At 36.1% G+C, this 16,023-nt stretch overlaps 1 protein-coding gene across 9 annotated transcripts in view; it reads left to right on the top strand.

The window, feature by feature from the left end:
• Positions 1-16,023, top strand: part of STXBP4 (syntaxin binding protein 4) — a 315,635-nt gene that overhangs the window by 65,425 nt on the left and 234,187 nt on the right. For 7 of the 9 annotated variants that reach the window (XM_007481851.3, XM_007481850.3, XM_016430338.2 and 4 more), the window contains one exon: positions 1,008-1,140. In XM_007481851.3, coding sequence (XP_007481913.1) covers positions 1,008-1,140 — 133 coding nt within the window. Of the gene's footprint in view, positions 1-1,006; positions 1,141-5,322; positions 5,468-15,168; positions 15,295-16,023 lie in introns of those variants that run through there. The other 2 variants (XM_056816564.1, XM_016430341.2) reach the window with 2 other exon arrangements.

Below are 16,023 nucleotides of genomic sequence, written 5' to 3'. Positions count from 1 at the left end.
ATTAAGTGTCCTTATTCAACCCACTTCTACTCCATTTTTACCCTTCTATGGGGGGAAGGTAGCCTTGAGTCTTTCATCTGGCTTTATTCAAATTCTTTTTCATGGCTTTGAGCCTTTTGTAAAATATTTTGGGAGTGAGCATATGTCCAGCTTCATAATTTTCTAAAATACAGTTAGTTCTTTGAAGCCTCATCCCCTCCCCCACTTTTTTTAGCTTAATGTCCCTATCTTATCCAGGTTGGAAATGCAGCAGCCATTTATGGTTCTGACTCTATTACTGATTATTTACTGATCCATTACTGACTTGTGGGAGCTTATTCCTGCTCTGTCTCTGACCTGGGCCATTTCACCTTCTCCTTAGATAATCCCTCAATCCTGGAGGCTCACCATACTGTCTTTAAATTATCATGGTCACCCAATCTGCTTTAGTCTACTCTGGGTTATGATTCCTAGGTTCAAGTGATCCACCAGCTACAGCCTTCCCAGTAGCAGAGATTGCATACATTCACCATCTAGCACCAACTTTCTATAATGGAATACCATTGCCTCACTATTTTTCCTGAAGCATTCTTGAAAGTCCTTATGTTATTGGGCATTTTTGCAATATGACAATTTTAAGTAGTGATCCTGTTTATTTTGCTTTCCCTAGCAATCGGTCTGCTTCTTAAAATTATTTACCTGATGACATTGACATACCTCTTTTTAAGTCCTAAACTTAAAGTTAGTTCTTTAACAAACCTGTATAAATCATAATTTGTAAAAATTTGATTTAATCCTAAAGTTCTGACATTTTAATTATTTTAAAGAGAGATTTAAAATATAGCCATGGAAATCTACTGATTCCTAAGTATGACCAAATTATTGAAATTAAGTGCAAGTGTGTCCTGATGGTTTAAGGATTGACTGACTCTAAAAGATGTGAATTAACAGTTAACTCAACTTCATTGTTCTCTAGAACTGTATTGTTCTCTAGACTGATCTACAAGTGTTAATTTATTTTTTCCTAGGGACCCTGCATTTCAGATGATAACGGTTACCAAGGAAATAGGCTTAGGCCTGAATATCGTGGGAGGAATTAACCGGAATGAAGGGCCCTTGGTATATATTCAGGAAATAATTGCTGGAGGAGACTGCCATAAGGTAAAAATATAACAGAAAAAATAATCTATGTTCATTTTCTTTTCACCAACTAGTAGTAATAATTTGAGTATCTTAAGTATTTAGAGGACTTTATTAGGCATTGTTAGAGATACAAGGTAATTAGAAGGTACACACCTGGCCTGGTGCTGTTTTTAGAGTAATATATAGAGCAGAGTTGCCCCATGAAACTTATAAAAATCATATTTTTGTGGAATTCTGTGGCATAAGAAAGTGACTCCTTAACCAAAGACTAACATTTTCTCTTGAATTATTTCTAGGTAATTGCTATATCATAGGTTAGATCTGACACAGTCTGGTTTGGCAAATCAGGGTCATGCCTGGACTGAAATGGGACACTTGTGGAATATTAGCAATTAATAATATAGGCGCTCTATTTAGCTGTGGCATGGAAAGATACTCGGTAGAGTTATAGCTCTTGACTTAGGTGATACTCTTCCCTGCAGCCTCTCTACCCCTATGCCCAGAACATACCAACTTACCTGGGCAGGGGGATGACAAACTGCTGATCGTGAGGCATTCATCAGACTGGAAGGAAATTAACTCCACATGGCCCAGATTCTTTATTATCCTTACCTCTCCCCTGCCAATCAAGTCTTTCTACCTTTTAGGGAAAGAATTAACCTTGACTAATTTCATGTTGGGAGACTTTGGTAGATAATTGTTTCTTTTACAACCAGATTTTTCAAAAGGAGATGATGTTTGTTGCATTGGTTGATTTTTAGCAAATGCCTTTGGAATATAACATTTGTTTAGCTAACAATAAATTAAAAAAAAAAACAACCCAACCCTTACCTTCTGTTTTGGAACCATGGCCATGGAGGTTAAGTGACTTGCCCAGGGTTACACATCTAGGAAGTATCTGAGGCCAGGTTTGAACCCAGGACCTCCCATATCTAGATCTGGCTCACAATTCACTGAGCCACTTAGCTTCCCCTTACCTAAAAATTGAATTTTTATCAGCTCAGTCTTTCCTAGTAGAAAGGAAAATCTCAACAACCTAAGTTTTCAAAAGAGTAACCACAGCTGCTATTTTGTAGCAGTTTCTCAGTCATCATCTAAATGTTCCTACTCATCACATCCAAAGCAAGTAGCACCATATATTGGTATAGACAAAGAAGCCCTGGTGGAAGCAGCTAGGTGGGTCAGTGGATTGAGAGCATGGGCAAATCACCTAATCCCAATTACCTAACCCTTACTTTTCTTAGAACAGATACTAGATATTGATTCTAAACCAGAAGGTAAGGATTAAAAAAAAAAAGGATTCAGGGAGGTCTCAATGAAAGTCCTAAATTGGCCACTAACTAGCAAGTCATACCACCTCTCTATATTTTCTGTTTTTTCTTCTGTAAAAGGAGATTGAACTGGAGCATTCCTAAAACCCATTCCAACTCTGAGATTCATGATACAATGCTTGGTAGTATAAATTTGAGTGTGTGTTTGTGCCAATGCTCTTTTAGATTATTATCTAATAGTATTTTATCTTAGATATCCACAAACACACACATATAAAGTTCATAGATGGATAGAATATCAGAAATAACCTATTGATATTAACAGATGGCATCCTGGTAGTGAATTTTATCATCTGAGACTAGTGTATATGTGCTCTATTTAATTTCAAACTGGGATAATTTTGTTTTTTGAGTATTCACAACAGATAAAAATCATTCTTTGAATATACTTATTGCAGTTATATTTACCAAACCAAAGAAATGGATGTGATGATATTTTACTGCTAAGAAGCATGTCAGGTTGCATGTTCCTTTAGATACCACTAAAGTAATCTTTCAGATAAAATAGTAAATTTGTGGTTGTGGTGATACGTGCCTTCTTTGCTTCTGCTGATTGCAAGATAGTGTCAGTATGAATAACGAGGTGATTTATTAGCAGCACATTTTCAGATCTGTCAGCAAAACAAGTTTGGTCCCAAATAATTAACGAATATCAAATAACTTGTAAGAAATATTACATTTCTGTGTAGTTTGTTTGACCTTAGGGCAAATAACAATCATGAAGTTATATGTCCTAACCAAGTAGGCAAGCATTCTTTTTTCCATTGACCTTATTTTAAAATGTTTTTCCTAACCTTTTACTACAGATTCATTTTAGCAGAGAGTAGAATAAAATTAGTAATTAGTTTAAGAACGATATTGAGATTATTCAGTGGTCCAAAATTACATAGTTTAAGCATTATAAATTTTTTAAAAAACAAGCAACTTTTCCCCCTATTATTTCTCTATCCCTTCAAATCATTTAGAATATCCATAAAAAATTTCCTTGCTTAATTTGAAATAAACTTGATCAAATTTCATTAAATCCTTCTGGTCTTAGTTTTATTCTTTTAATTATTTTTTGTTAGAGTAATGATAACCCTGTTGGGGTAGGGAAAGAAAGCTAGTATAATTATATTACATATTTTCTATGCTTTCTTCAAATGTCAGAATTTGGTGGGGGAAGGGGAGGAATTACAGGATCTACCACTAGAGAGCAGCAAAAAGTTATTAATGTTGCTTTTTTATAGACTCAGACAGACAGAAGAAAATTACCAAACAAAACTAGGTTGGGTAGAAGTAGGTAGATAGGGGAGAAGAAACTCAGAGTATATTGTTAAGGAGAGTAAGTCATTTTTTAATATCATTGATTCTCACCTGTGCCAAATATGAAGATACCTTTTTAACATCAAAAAAATTTCTCAAGGGCCGGTAGATAATAACTATAGTATCATTTGATTGAAAAAATCATTGAACAATTTCAGAGGTGGAAGAGACCTCAGATTCCATCCATTCCACCCTGCAACCAAACAAGAATCCTCTCTGAAGCACATGGCATATAATCATCCAGCCTTTGATCAAAGATTACAGAAAGTTACCAAATACTCAGTAACAATTCTCAATAATTTTATGTATTATAAGCATAACACATATATATTATGTATTATTAATATTATTTTTTCACAAAAGTAGAAACAGAGGTTATATTTCATTCTCAGAAACAAAAAAACAAAATTTTCATCTTAGACACAAATGAAGCATCAATAATATAAAACTATGGGCATAAAACCCATTGTCAATTCATGCTCTTTATTTTGTTGAAGCTAAGTAAAGAAAAAAATGGTAACTCTTAGTGTTCATATGAGATCTTGGATCCTTTATAGTAACTCTTCAAGATACCCCAAGGGGTCTTTGTTCCACAGGTCAAGAACCACTATTAATTACACTGGCAGCATTACAAAGTAGTTTGCTATTATATGACTGAGCACAAAATCTGCTGTTTAGTAGGACTTTTAGAATTCCTGTAGGCTCAGTAAGCAGCAGGTGAATTTAATTGACTGGTTTGACACTAAATATCTTAGGGGGTTGATGAAGTCACCAAAAGAAAGAGTATAAGAAAACAAAACTCAGGACAGAGCCTTTATGGACTATGATATGGATAATGAGCTAGTAAAGGAAAATTAGTAATGTTTAATCAAGTAGGAAAGGAATTAACCAAGTAGTGTCATGAAAATCCAGAAAAGATAATAGTCAGGAGGAGAGAGTTGTCTCTAGTGCCAAATGCTATAGAGATGTCAATATAGATGATGACTATGAAAATATGATGAAATTTTACCTCAAAATGCAGATTTTTCTAATATGCCTACAGTAAGGCAAGAAGATCCATTATCACCATTATTCCATATAGTACTCTTAAAAGTATTGCAGTAAGACAAGAAAAAGAAATTGAGGGAATACAGATGGGCAAAGAGAAATAAAATGATCCCTTTTTGCAGATGTCACAGTTCACTGAGAAAGAACCCTAGAAAATCAATAAAAAACAACTAAAACAATAACCAGCAAAGCTGTTAGTTTTTAAATGATTTCATATGTTATCAGCATTTTTTAAAATATTACCAGCAAAAGAGATAGAAAAAGGAATTCTGTTTAAAATAATTACAGAAGGAGTTGGTACTTTGAAAAAACAAAATAAAGTATTGGTTAATCTAATTAAAAAAAGGAAAGAAGAAAACCAAATTAACAGTATCAAAGATGAAAAGGGAGACTTCATCTCTAATAAAGAAGAAATTAAGGAATTAACTAAAAACTATTTTGCCCAATTATATGACAATAAATACGGCAATCTAGGTGATATGGATTAATATTTACAAAAATATAAAAAATTGCCTAGATTAACAGAAGAAGAAACGGAATACTTAAATAATCCTATACCAGAAAAATTGAACAAGCCATCAAAGAACTCCCGAAGAAAAAATCCCCAGGACCAGATGGATTCACAAGTGAATGATGTGTGTTGGTTCCAAGTAAGAAGAGAGGTAAGAGCTAGGAAATGGAGACTTAAGTGACTTGCCCAGGGTCACATAGCTAGGAAGTGTCTGGAGTCATATCTGGACTCAGGAACGTCCACCTCTCAATCCAGTGAGCCATGAAATTGCCTCCTAGTGCCTTCTTTTTAACTATTTTCTTATTATCCAATATATAATTTGCTTTATATGGATATATTTGCATATCATCCCCCCATTAAACTGTAAGTTCTTTGGGGACTAGGGCTTTTTCTTCTTTTTGTAGCTCATTATTTATCACAGGACCTGGCATATGGTAGGAATTTACTACATGATTGGTTACTGGAAAAATTAGTCATTTATAGACATATCCTCAGATGAGTTCAATTTATATTGTTTGGCTTTTGTTTGTGTGCTTGCTTTAATCTGTACCTATGATTTCATTGGTGTAAGTAGACACTCCATCTCCTGATGCAGATCAGTACATCCATTGGTCTTAAAGAGTTGTCTGGGACACTGAGAGATGAAGTGACTTATCAGGATCATCTAGCCATGATGAAAGAGAAGCAAGATTTGGAGGTCTTCCTAACTGATTATGGCTTTCTATCCACTGTGCTCTGTTTCTGATTTATTTAGATGTCATTTAGAAACTCATGAATACACCAATGGATTTATTCTACTAATGTAGATCCAGAAATTGAGCTGCAATTCAGTCTTAGAGAATGCCCTAGACACAGAGGTTAAGTGATTTGCACAGTGACATAGTCATTATGATCAAGACCTGAGCCAAGATCTTCCCTTTACTCTTGGGCAAATATTAGTCCTCTATACCACACTATCTCTCATGTTTTGTATATTCTTATTAATCATTTAAAACTAAATGTTTTAGTAGAAACAACACAAAATATCACTTCAGATACTTAGTCCTGAATGATAATTATTAATTACATTGCAATTAATAATAAATAAAAAGTGGGGTTTTTTTGGTCTTTTAGTCTCCATCATTATTTTCTATCTAGTCTTGCTTACATTTATCTGTTCATCTCAATCTTATGATTGTTGTTACTGTGTTCTCCATCCTTCATTTGGCATTTTTTTTTTAACTTTGAATCAAGCATTTGATAAATATTTTATACTCTTCTTGTGGAAAAGAGTTCTGTGGACTAAAACAATAGTTAAATGGATTAGTAACTTGTTTAATGGCCAGACTTAACTACCAATAGCTAATGATTCAACATCAGGAATTGCAGGAAGTGTCTAATGGAATTCCCCAGGATCTATGCTATTTTGAGATCTGGTACTACTGGGCCACCTTCCTTCACATTTTTTTTTCATTATTTTCCTTGATATTCTTGATCTTTCATTCTTACAAATGAACTTTGTTATGTTTTTTTTTTCTAATTAAGTAAAAAATGTTTCTTGGTAGTTCAATGGGTATGGCACTAAATAAGTAAATAAGTTTGGGGTAGGATTGTCATTTTTATTATGTTAATTCATTCTACTCATGAGCAATTAATGTTTTTCCAGTCATTTAGATCTAGTTTTAATTGTGTGGAAAGTGTTTTGTAGTTGTGTTCATATAGTTCCTGTGTTTGTTTTGGCAGATAGATTCCTAAGTATTTTATATTATCTAGGGTAATTCAACCCAAAGCACTAACCTGTCAAGATTTTTTTAGCTTTTGACTATGCTGACCAGTGTTAGCTATCCTTCCCAGCTTTGTGTCACTGGCACATCAGATATGTTATACATCCTATCACTTTATTTAAGTCACAGAAAAAAATATTAAATAGCATAAGGCTGCCATGGGTTCGGGACCAGCCCTTTCCGTGGCATTGGGAGTCCTTGACTGGCTGTCACAGCGAAGGTGTGAATGATGGAAGACAGTGAAGAGTATCAACCTGCAGCCAGGCTTTGTGAGAAATAAAAGGGTGATTGCCTTAAACTGTGACCACGAAAATATGGTTTCAAGACATTGTCTTGAGTTAAATCAAATATAAAGTGGTCGCCAGGGAAAAATTCCCAAATATGAAATATACCCAAGTCAGCTGGGTTTTTATGGAGATTTAATTAATACAAATAAGGAATTAATGAAAGAGAGAGAGTAAGAGTAAACAATGAGAAAAGGGGGTAGGCCAGCCTAGGCTTTAAGCCTTAAGAGAGAGATCAGTCAGTCTTTAATCCACTCACCACAAGATTTGTCCCAAGCAAGATTCTAGTGTTCAGAGACCCAGCAGTTTAGCTCCTGAGCTCCACTTCAGCTTCCAAGACTGAATTCCTTTTCAGAGGCCTTCTGATTCTCCTTTTAAAGAGAATTTTCTCCCACGTCACCTCCCATAAGTTCTCACATCTACCAATCACAGCAGTCATTTTCACAGGACTGACCATTCTTAATTCACACCTTCTTTAGTTCTCAAGTTCTCTGGGTAGAACAAAACTTCTGAGTAAGTTCACACCTCTTTGCAACTTGCAAGTTTGCAAGTTGCCTGACCTTTTAGTGATTAATTTGACTTTCATAGGTACTTAGCATCTTTCTGTATTATATCTAAAAATAGACCCAGCTTAAGGTTTTTTAGCTTTACTTTAAGTGTGGGTTAAGTACTTTTCATTGTTCAGTAAAGAGTTTACAACTTTATCTTCCCCTAAAGTATGCTTAAGTATGGGTGGAGTAGAGTTCTTATATTCCTGATCAAAGTCCCTTCATTGTTTAAAATGGGGAATGGTCTTAACCAAAAATTCTAAAGTAGAGTCTGAGAATTTTTAACATTCACAACTTCAACATGGAACTGTTCTGCTTGGCTCAGGGTTGGCTTTAATTTATACTCTAGTGATTACATATGTTCTTGGCACACAATTTCATTTTTCTTTTTTTTTTGACTTTTAAACATTTTATTTGATGATTTTCAAACATTATTCATTGGAAACAAAAATCATTTTCTTTTCCTCCCCACTTTTCCCCCGCCAACCCTCCCATAGCTGATGTGCAATTCCACTGGGTATCACATGTGTCCTTGCTTCCAACCCATTTCCATGTTGTTGGTATTTGCATTAGGGTGTTCATCTAGAGTCTCTCCTCAGTCATATCCCCTAAACCCCTGTAGTCAAGCAATTGCCTTTTCTCGGTGTTTTTACTCCCACAGTTTGTCCTCTGCTTGTGGATAGTGTTTTTTCTCCTAGATCCCTGCAGAATGTTCAGGGACATAGTATTGACACTAATGGATAAGTCCATTGCTTTCGATTGTACCATAGTGTATCAGTCTCGGTGTACAATGTTTTCCTGGTTCTGCTCCTTTCACTCTGCATCACTTCCTGAAGGTTGTTCCAGTCTCCATGGAATTCATCCACTTTATTATTCCTTTGAGCACAATACTATTCCATCACCAACATATACCATAATTTGTTCAGCCATTCCCCAATTGAAGGGCATCCCCTCATTTTCCAATTTTTTGCCACCACAAAGAGCACAGCTATGAATATTCTTGTACAAGACTTTTTCCTTATTATCTCTATGGGGTACAAACCCAGCAGTGCTATGACTGGATCAAAGGACAGATAGTCCTTTAACACCCTTTGGGCATAGTTCCAAATTGCCCTTCAGAATGACTGCATCAATTCACAATTCCACCAGCAATGAATTAATGTCCCTACTTTGCCTCATCCCCTCCAGCATTCATTACTTTCCTTTGCTGTCATGTTAGCCAGTCTGCTGGGTGTGAGGTGATACCTCAGAGTTGTTTGTATTTGCATCTCTCTGATTATAAGAGATTTAGAACACTTTTTCATGTGCTTATTAATAGTTTTGATTTCTTTGGCTGAGAACTGCCTGTTCATGTCCCTTGCCCATTTATCAATTGGAGAATGGCTTGATTTTTTGTACAATTGATTTAGCTCTTTATGAATTTGAGTAATTAAACCTTTGTCAGAGGTTTTTGTTATGAAGATTGTTTCCTAATTTGTTGCTTCCCTTCTGATTTTAGTTACATTGCTTTTGCTTGTACAAAAACTTTTTAATTTGATGTAATCAAAATTATTGATTTTACATTTTGAGACTCTAAGTTTTGCTTTGTTTTAAAGTCTTTCTCTTCCCAAAGGTCTGACATGTATATTATTCTGTGTTCACCTAATTTACTTATACTTTCCTTCTTTATGTTCAAGTCATTTACCCATTCTGAGTTTATCTTGGTGTAGGGTGTGAGGTGTTGATCCAGACCAAGTCTCTCCCACACTGTCTTACAGATTTCCCAGCAGTTTTTGTCAAATAGTGCATTTTTGTCCCAAAATCTGGGGTCTTTGGGTTTGTCATAGACTGTCTTGCTGAGGTCATTTACCCCAAGTCTATTCCACTGATCCTCCTTTCTGTCTCTTAGCCAGTACCAAATTGTTTTGATGACTGCTGCTTTATAGTATAGTTTGAGATCTGGGACTGCAAGGCCCCCTTCCTTTGTATTTTTTTTTTCATTATTTCCCTGGATATCCTTGATCTTTTGTTCTTCCAAATGAACTTTGTTATGGTTTTTTTTTTTTCTAATTCAGTAAAAAAATTTTTTGGAAGTTTAATGGGTATGGCACTAAATAGATAGATCAGTTTGGGTAGGATGTTCATTTTTATTATATTGGCTCTTCCTACCAATGAGCAGTTAATGTTTTTCCAATTGCTCAAGTCTAGTTTTAGTTGTGTGGAGAGTGTTTTGTAGTTGTGTTCATATACTTCCTGTGTTTGTCTCGGGAGATCAATTCCTAAGCATTTTATTTTGTCTAAGGTGATTTTGAATGGGATTTCTCTTTCTAATTCTTGCTGCTGAGATATGTTGGAAATGTATAGGAATCCTGATGACTTATGTGGGTTTATTTTATTTATGCAACTTTGCTAAACTTGTTGATTATTTCGATTAGCTTTTTTGTTGATTCTTTGGGATTCTTTAAGTAGATCATTATATCATCTGCAAAGAGTGATAACTTGTTCTACTCCTTGCCTATTTTTAATGCCTTCAATTTCCTTTTCTTCTCTAATTGCTACTGCTAGTGTTACTAGTACAATGTTAAATAATAGAGGTGATAATGGGCATCCTTGTTTCACTCCTGATCTTATTGGGAATGCATCTAATTTATCGCCATTGCAGATGATGTTTGCTGATGGTTTTAGATATATACTGTTTATTATTTTTAGGAAAGACCCTTCTATTCTTATACTTTCTAGTGTATTCAATAGGAATGGGTGTTGTAGTTTATCAAAGGATTTTTCTGCATCTATTGAAATAATCATGTGATTTTTGTTGGTTTGCTTATTGATATGGTTAATTATATGGATGATTTTCCTAATATTGAACCACCCCTGCATTCCTAGTATGAATCCTACTTGATCATGGTGAATGACCCTCCTGATCACTTGCTGGAGTCTTTTTGCTAGTATCCCATTTATAAGATTTTTGAATCTATGTTCATTAGGGAGATTGGTCTATAGTTTTATTTCTCAATTTTTGACCTACCTGGTTTTGAAATCAGTACCATATTTGTGTCATAAAAGGAATTTGGTAGAACTCCCTCTTTGCTTATTATGTCAAATAGTTTGTATGTTATTGGGATTAGCTGTTCTTTGAATGTTTGATAGAATTCACTTGTGAATCCATCTGGCCCTGGGGATTTTTTCTAAGGGAGTTCTTTGATGGGCTGCTTGATTTCTTTTTCTGATATGGGATTATTTAAGAATTCTATTTCTTCTTCTGTTAGTCTTGGTAATTTATATTTTTGTAAATATTCATCCATATAGCCTAGATTGGTATTTTTAATGCCTTATAATTGGGCAAACTAGTTTTTAATGATTGCCTTAATTTCCTCTTCTTTGGAGGTGAGTTCCCCCTTTTTATCTTTGATGCTGTTAATATGCTTTTCTTCTTTCCTTTTTTTAATTAGATTGACCAGTAGTCTATTTTGTTTGTTTTCTGAAAATACCAGCTTCTAGTCTTATTTATTAAATCAATAGTTCTATCACTTTCTATTTTATTAATTTCTCCCTTAGTTTTTAGGATCTCTAGTTGTTTTCTTCTGGGGATTTTAAGTTTGTTCTCTTTCTAGTTTTTTTATTTTCATTTCCAATTTGTTGATCTCTGCTCTCCCTAATTTGTTAATATATGCACTCAGAGATATGAATTTTCCTCTGAGTACTGCTTTGGCTGCATCTCCTAGGGTTTGAAAGGGTGTCTCACCATTGTCATTTTCCTCGATGAAATTATTAATTGTTTCTATGATTTGTTCTCTAACCAATTTTGGAGTATCATATTATTTAATTTCCAATTAATTTTTGATTTGGCACTCCATGTACCCTTACTGATCATTATTTTTTTGCCTTATGATCTGAAAAGGCTGCATTTATTATTTCTGCTTTTCTGCATTTGTATGCCATGTTTCTGTGACCTAGTGTATGGTCAATCTTTGTGAATGTACCTTGTGGTGCTGAGAAGAAGGTGTATTCCTTTTTGTCACTATTTATTTTTCTCCATATGTCTATTAACCCTAATTTTTTTAAGATTTCATTCACTTGTTTTACCTCTTATTTATTTTTTATTTGATTTATCCAAATTTGATAGTGGTTGGTTCAGATCTCCCACTAATATGGTTTTACTGTCTATTTCCGCCTTCAATTTTCCTAGTTTCTCCATTAGAAATTTGGATGCTATACCATTTGGTGTATACATGTTGATTAGTGATATTTCCTCATTGTCTATAGTCCCTTTTAACAAAATATATTTACCTTCCCTATCCCTTTTCATCAGGTCTATTTTTGCTTTGGCTTTGTCCGATATCATGATTGCAACTCCTGCCTTCTTTCTATCAGTTGAGGCCCAGAAGGTCTTACTCCATCCTTTAATTCTGACCTTGTCAGTATCTACCCACCTCATGTGTGTTTCTTGAAGACAACATATGGTAGGATTTTGGATTCTAATCCATTCTGTTATTCATCTCTGTTTTATGGGTGAGTTCATCCCATTCACGTTCAAAATTATGATTGTCACTTGTGGATTCCCTGGCATTTTGATATCCTCCCCTAATTCTGACCTTTCTTTTTTACCTAATACCTTTTAAGCCAGTGATTTACTTTAATTCAGTCCTGCTAGTCCCCTCCCTTGATATGTTTCCTTTTCTAGCCCCTATCTTTTTGTTCCTTTCCCCTCCCCCCTCTCCTCTCCCTTTTTCTGTTCCCTTCTCCTCATCCCTCTTTGTTTTCCCTTCTCCCTTTCCCTATTGGATAAGATAGAATTCAAGATCCCAATGGATCTAGATGCTCTTTCCTCTCAGATTTGATTTCACTGAAAGTAAAGTTTAAGTAAAAACTCTCTTACTCTCTTTCTTATAGGAGAATTCTTCTCCTCCCCTTCCCATGTGTATCTTTGTGTGAAAAAGATTATTCTATTTTTCCCCCTAATTCTTGGAGTATATCTTAGTACCATCAACGATTCCCCCCCTTCCTTTTTCTTTCTATCCTTCCTCTCTCCATATCATCTTGATGCCCCAAACTTTCCCTACGAGTGATTCTTCTTACTACTCTAATGATGTATACAATTTTTGAGAGTTACACATTACATTTTTCCCACATATTAATATACATCATTTGATATAAATGTAATCCTTATAGAAGAGAGTTTGAATAAAAGAAAGAGATAACATTTTTCTCCTTTTCCCTTTCCTTCATATTTACCTTTTAATATTTCTCTTGCTCTTTGTGTTTGGATGTCAAACTTTCCACAGAGCTCTGGTCTTTTCTGTACAAATACTTGGAAATCTTATATTTTGTTGAACACCCATATTTTTCCCTGGAAGTATATATTCAGTTTCATGTATAGTTGATTCTTGGTTGATGATCCAGCTCTCCTGCTTTTCTGAATATCATTTTCCATGCCTTATGGTCGTGCAGAGTGGAAATTGCTAGGTCCTGTGTGACCCTGATTGGTGTTCCTTTATATCTAAATTGTCTTTTTCTGGCTTCTTGTAAGATTTTTTCTTTTGCTTGGAAGCTTTGGAATTTGGCAATTACATTCCTGGGAGTTGTCTTTTGGGGATTTAGTGTAGAGGGTATTCTGTGAACTCTTTCAATGCATATTTTGTCCCCTTGTTCTAGAATCTCTGAGAAGTTTTCTTTGATGATATCATGTATTATGATCAAGATTACTGTTTATTTCTGGCTTTTCTGGTAGACCAATGATTCTCAGATTGTCTCTCCTTCATCCGTTTTCGAGGTCTGTCACCTTGTTAGTGACATTTTTATGTTATCTTCTAATTCTTTAGTCTTTTGACTTTGCTTTATCAATTCTTGCTCTTTTGCAAGATCATTGTCTTCCATTTGCCATATTCTGACCTTTAAAGACTGGTTTTCCTTTTCAGTTTTGTATGACCTGTTTTTTGAGGCTTCAATCTGTTTCTGCATTTGCATATTTTGGTCCCTCAGATTGCTGAGTTCCTTTTGCATTATTTCCCATAGTTCCTGCCAGAAGGCTTCCATCTTTTTGATAATTTCCAATTTAAATTCTTCAAGAGCTTGTGGAGAATTTTCATTTCTTTTGGAAAGTTTTGGAGCATTTGTTTGTGTTTCCTCTTCTATTTCCTCTGCATTTTGTATTTTTGCTCCATAAAATTTGTCCAAAGTCACCCCCTTCTTCTTGCTTTTCTTGGTGTTTGGAGGCTTATGCACTTCTGTACTGTTTGCCATCTCTATGGTTTTTCTTCCCCTTTCCAATCAGAAATCTGAGTGAGGAGGGCTTGCACTCAGTGTGTGAGTCTAGTGATCGAAGCTTTAGCCCCAGGCAAATTGTCCATTCTCCCACAGCTGCACTGTCTTCCCAGGGAAGCCCAGGGTCTACCCTCCCCTGCCTGCTGGCGTTTCTGGTGTTACTGCTCTCAGTTGTCTCCAGCTGCTTCTCTGCTTCCTTACTTCTAAGCTCTGAGCCTGGCACAGTACTGTCCGTAAGGTACCCCAGTGCCTTTGCCCGCTCTGAGGTTCCTGTCCTTTCGGGAGGCCCTGTACTCTGGAGGGGAGTGGCGTTCTGGCCTCCTTGAGCTCTAAGGGCTCTTGATGGGATTAGGTTCAGCTGGGTTGGTCTGGATGTTCCCCGAGGCAAAAACCTCCAGTGAGTGGAAGGATCCAGCTACGGGGCTACAGGCTCCCCCCGTCTTTCTCTGACTGCTTCCCTGCTGTTTGTGTTGGACACCCCGAGCCTGGCCCAGGTTGCTTTCAAGGTGCACCCTTCAGCACAGCACCTTTGCCTCCTCTGAGGTTCCTATCCTTTTTGGATGCCCTGTACTCTAGGGGAGAGGGGTCCTGGCCTCCCTGAGCTCTGAGGACTCCTGATGGGATTATGTTGAACTGGGTTGGTCTTGATGTGCCCCGAGGCAAAAACCTCCGGTGAGACTCCGATGGAAGGATCCAGCAAAGGTGCTACAGGCTCCCCCCATCTCTCTCTCCCTGTTCCCCTGCCATCTGTGTTGGACTCCCTGAGCCTGTCCCAGGTTGCTTTCAAGGTTTACCCTTCAGAACAGCACCTTTGCCGGCCCAGAGGTTCCCGTTGCTGCTGAAGGCTCAGCTCTCTGGGTTGGTGGGGAGGGTCCTGGGACCTTCCTTCTGCCTTCCCTTTAGACCGGAGTATTCTGTAACTCTGGCTTTTGGGGGCCTTACCTTTTGATTTGAGTCCAGAAGGAGGGTTCCCCTTATCTGTCCTGTTGTTAAGTTTGAAATTCAATCTCCTAGGAGCATTCAGTTTGTGATCGGTAAGGAAGGGTTTTCAGAGGTCTTGACTTTTTCTGCTTCTAAGCCGTCATCTTGACCGGAAATCTCTTCATTTTTCAACATGCATGCTTCTTTATAGGTAATGAGGTAAGTCATACATTATCTTTTAACAAATTGTTTAATCAGCATTCTATGATTATCCTACATATTTTGATTCCATGAATTCTAACAACAACCTCAAAACTTTCACAGAAGATGGATGTTTTTCTCGTCACAGACAGTATGGGTAGGGGTCAAATTCCCCAATAAACTGTGAGGCTCAGACATAAGGATAAGCCAAGAGTAATTATTTGTTATTTTAATCAAATACACAATAAATCAAATTTCTAAGGAAACAATCAACACACATCATTGTTGTCAAGCCCACATTAATCAAAATAATCCATCTCCAGACACTTAGTAGGTCAGTGATCCTTGGCAAGTCAATTAGACTTCAATTGGTGTACTGTACTTTGTTCATTGTGTCACAGTTTTGAAAGAACATTGGTACTTTAAAGATTGTCCAGATGATGACAACCCTGTTGATGAAGGGTACTCGGTTTACGTTATATGATAAAGGGTTAAAGTAGGGATTCTTAATATTATTTGTGTGGCACAGACCCCTTTGGTACTATGATAAACCCCTTCTCAGGGTAATATTTTTCGACATAAAATACACAAGATCACAAACAAAACCAATTATTGAAATCCAGTTCCCCAAATAGTAAGAAAAACAAATTAAATTCATAGATTGCAGGTTAAAAGCCCCTTAGGTAGAAGAAATTATGAATATTTAGCCTGGAGAAGAGGGCAATCAGGAGAGATATGATAACTGTT

The sequence above is a fragment of the Monodelphis domestica genome, chromosome 2, assembly GCF_027887165.1.
Source record: "Monodelphis domestica isolate mMonDom1 chromosome 2, mMonDom1.pri, whole genome shotgun sequence".
Lineage (NCBI taxonomy): Eukaryota > Metazoa > Chordata > Mammalia > Didelphimorphia > Didelphidae > Monodelphis > Monodelphis domestica.
The sequence above is the reverse complement of the archived record's forward strand: the minus strand, read 5'-3'. Positions and strand labels throughout refer to the sequence as shown.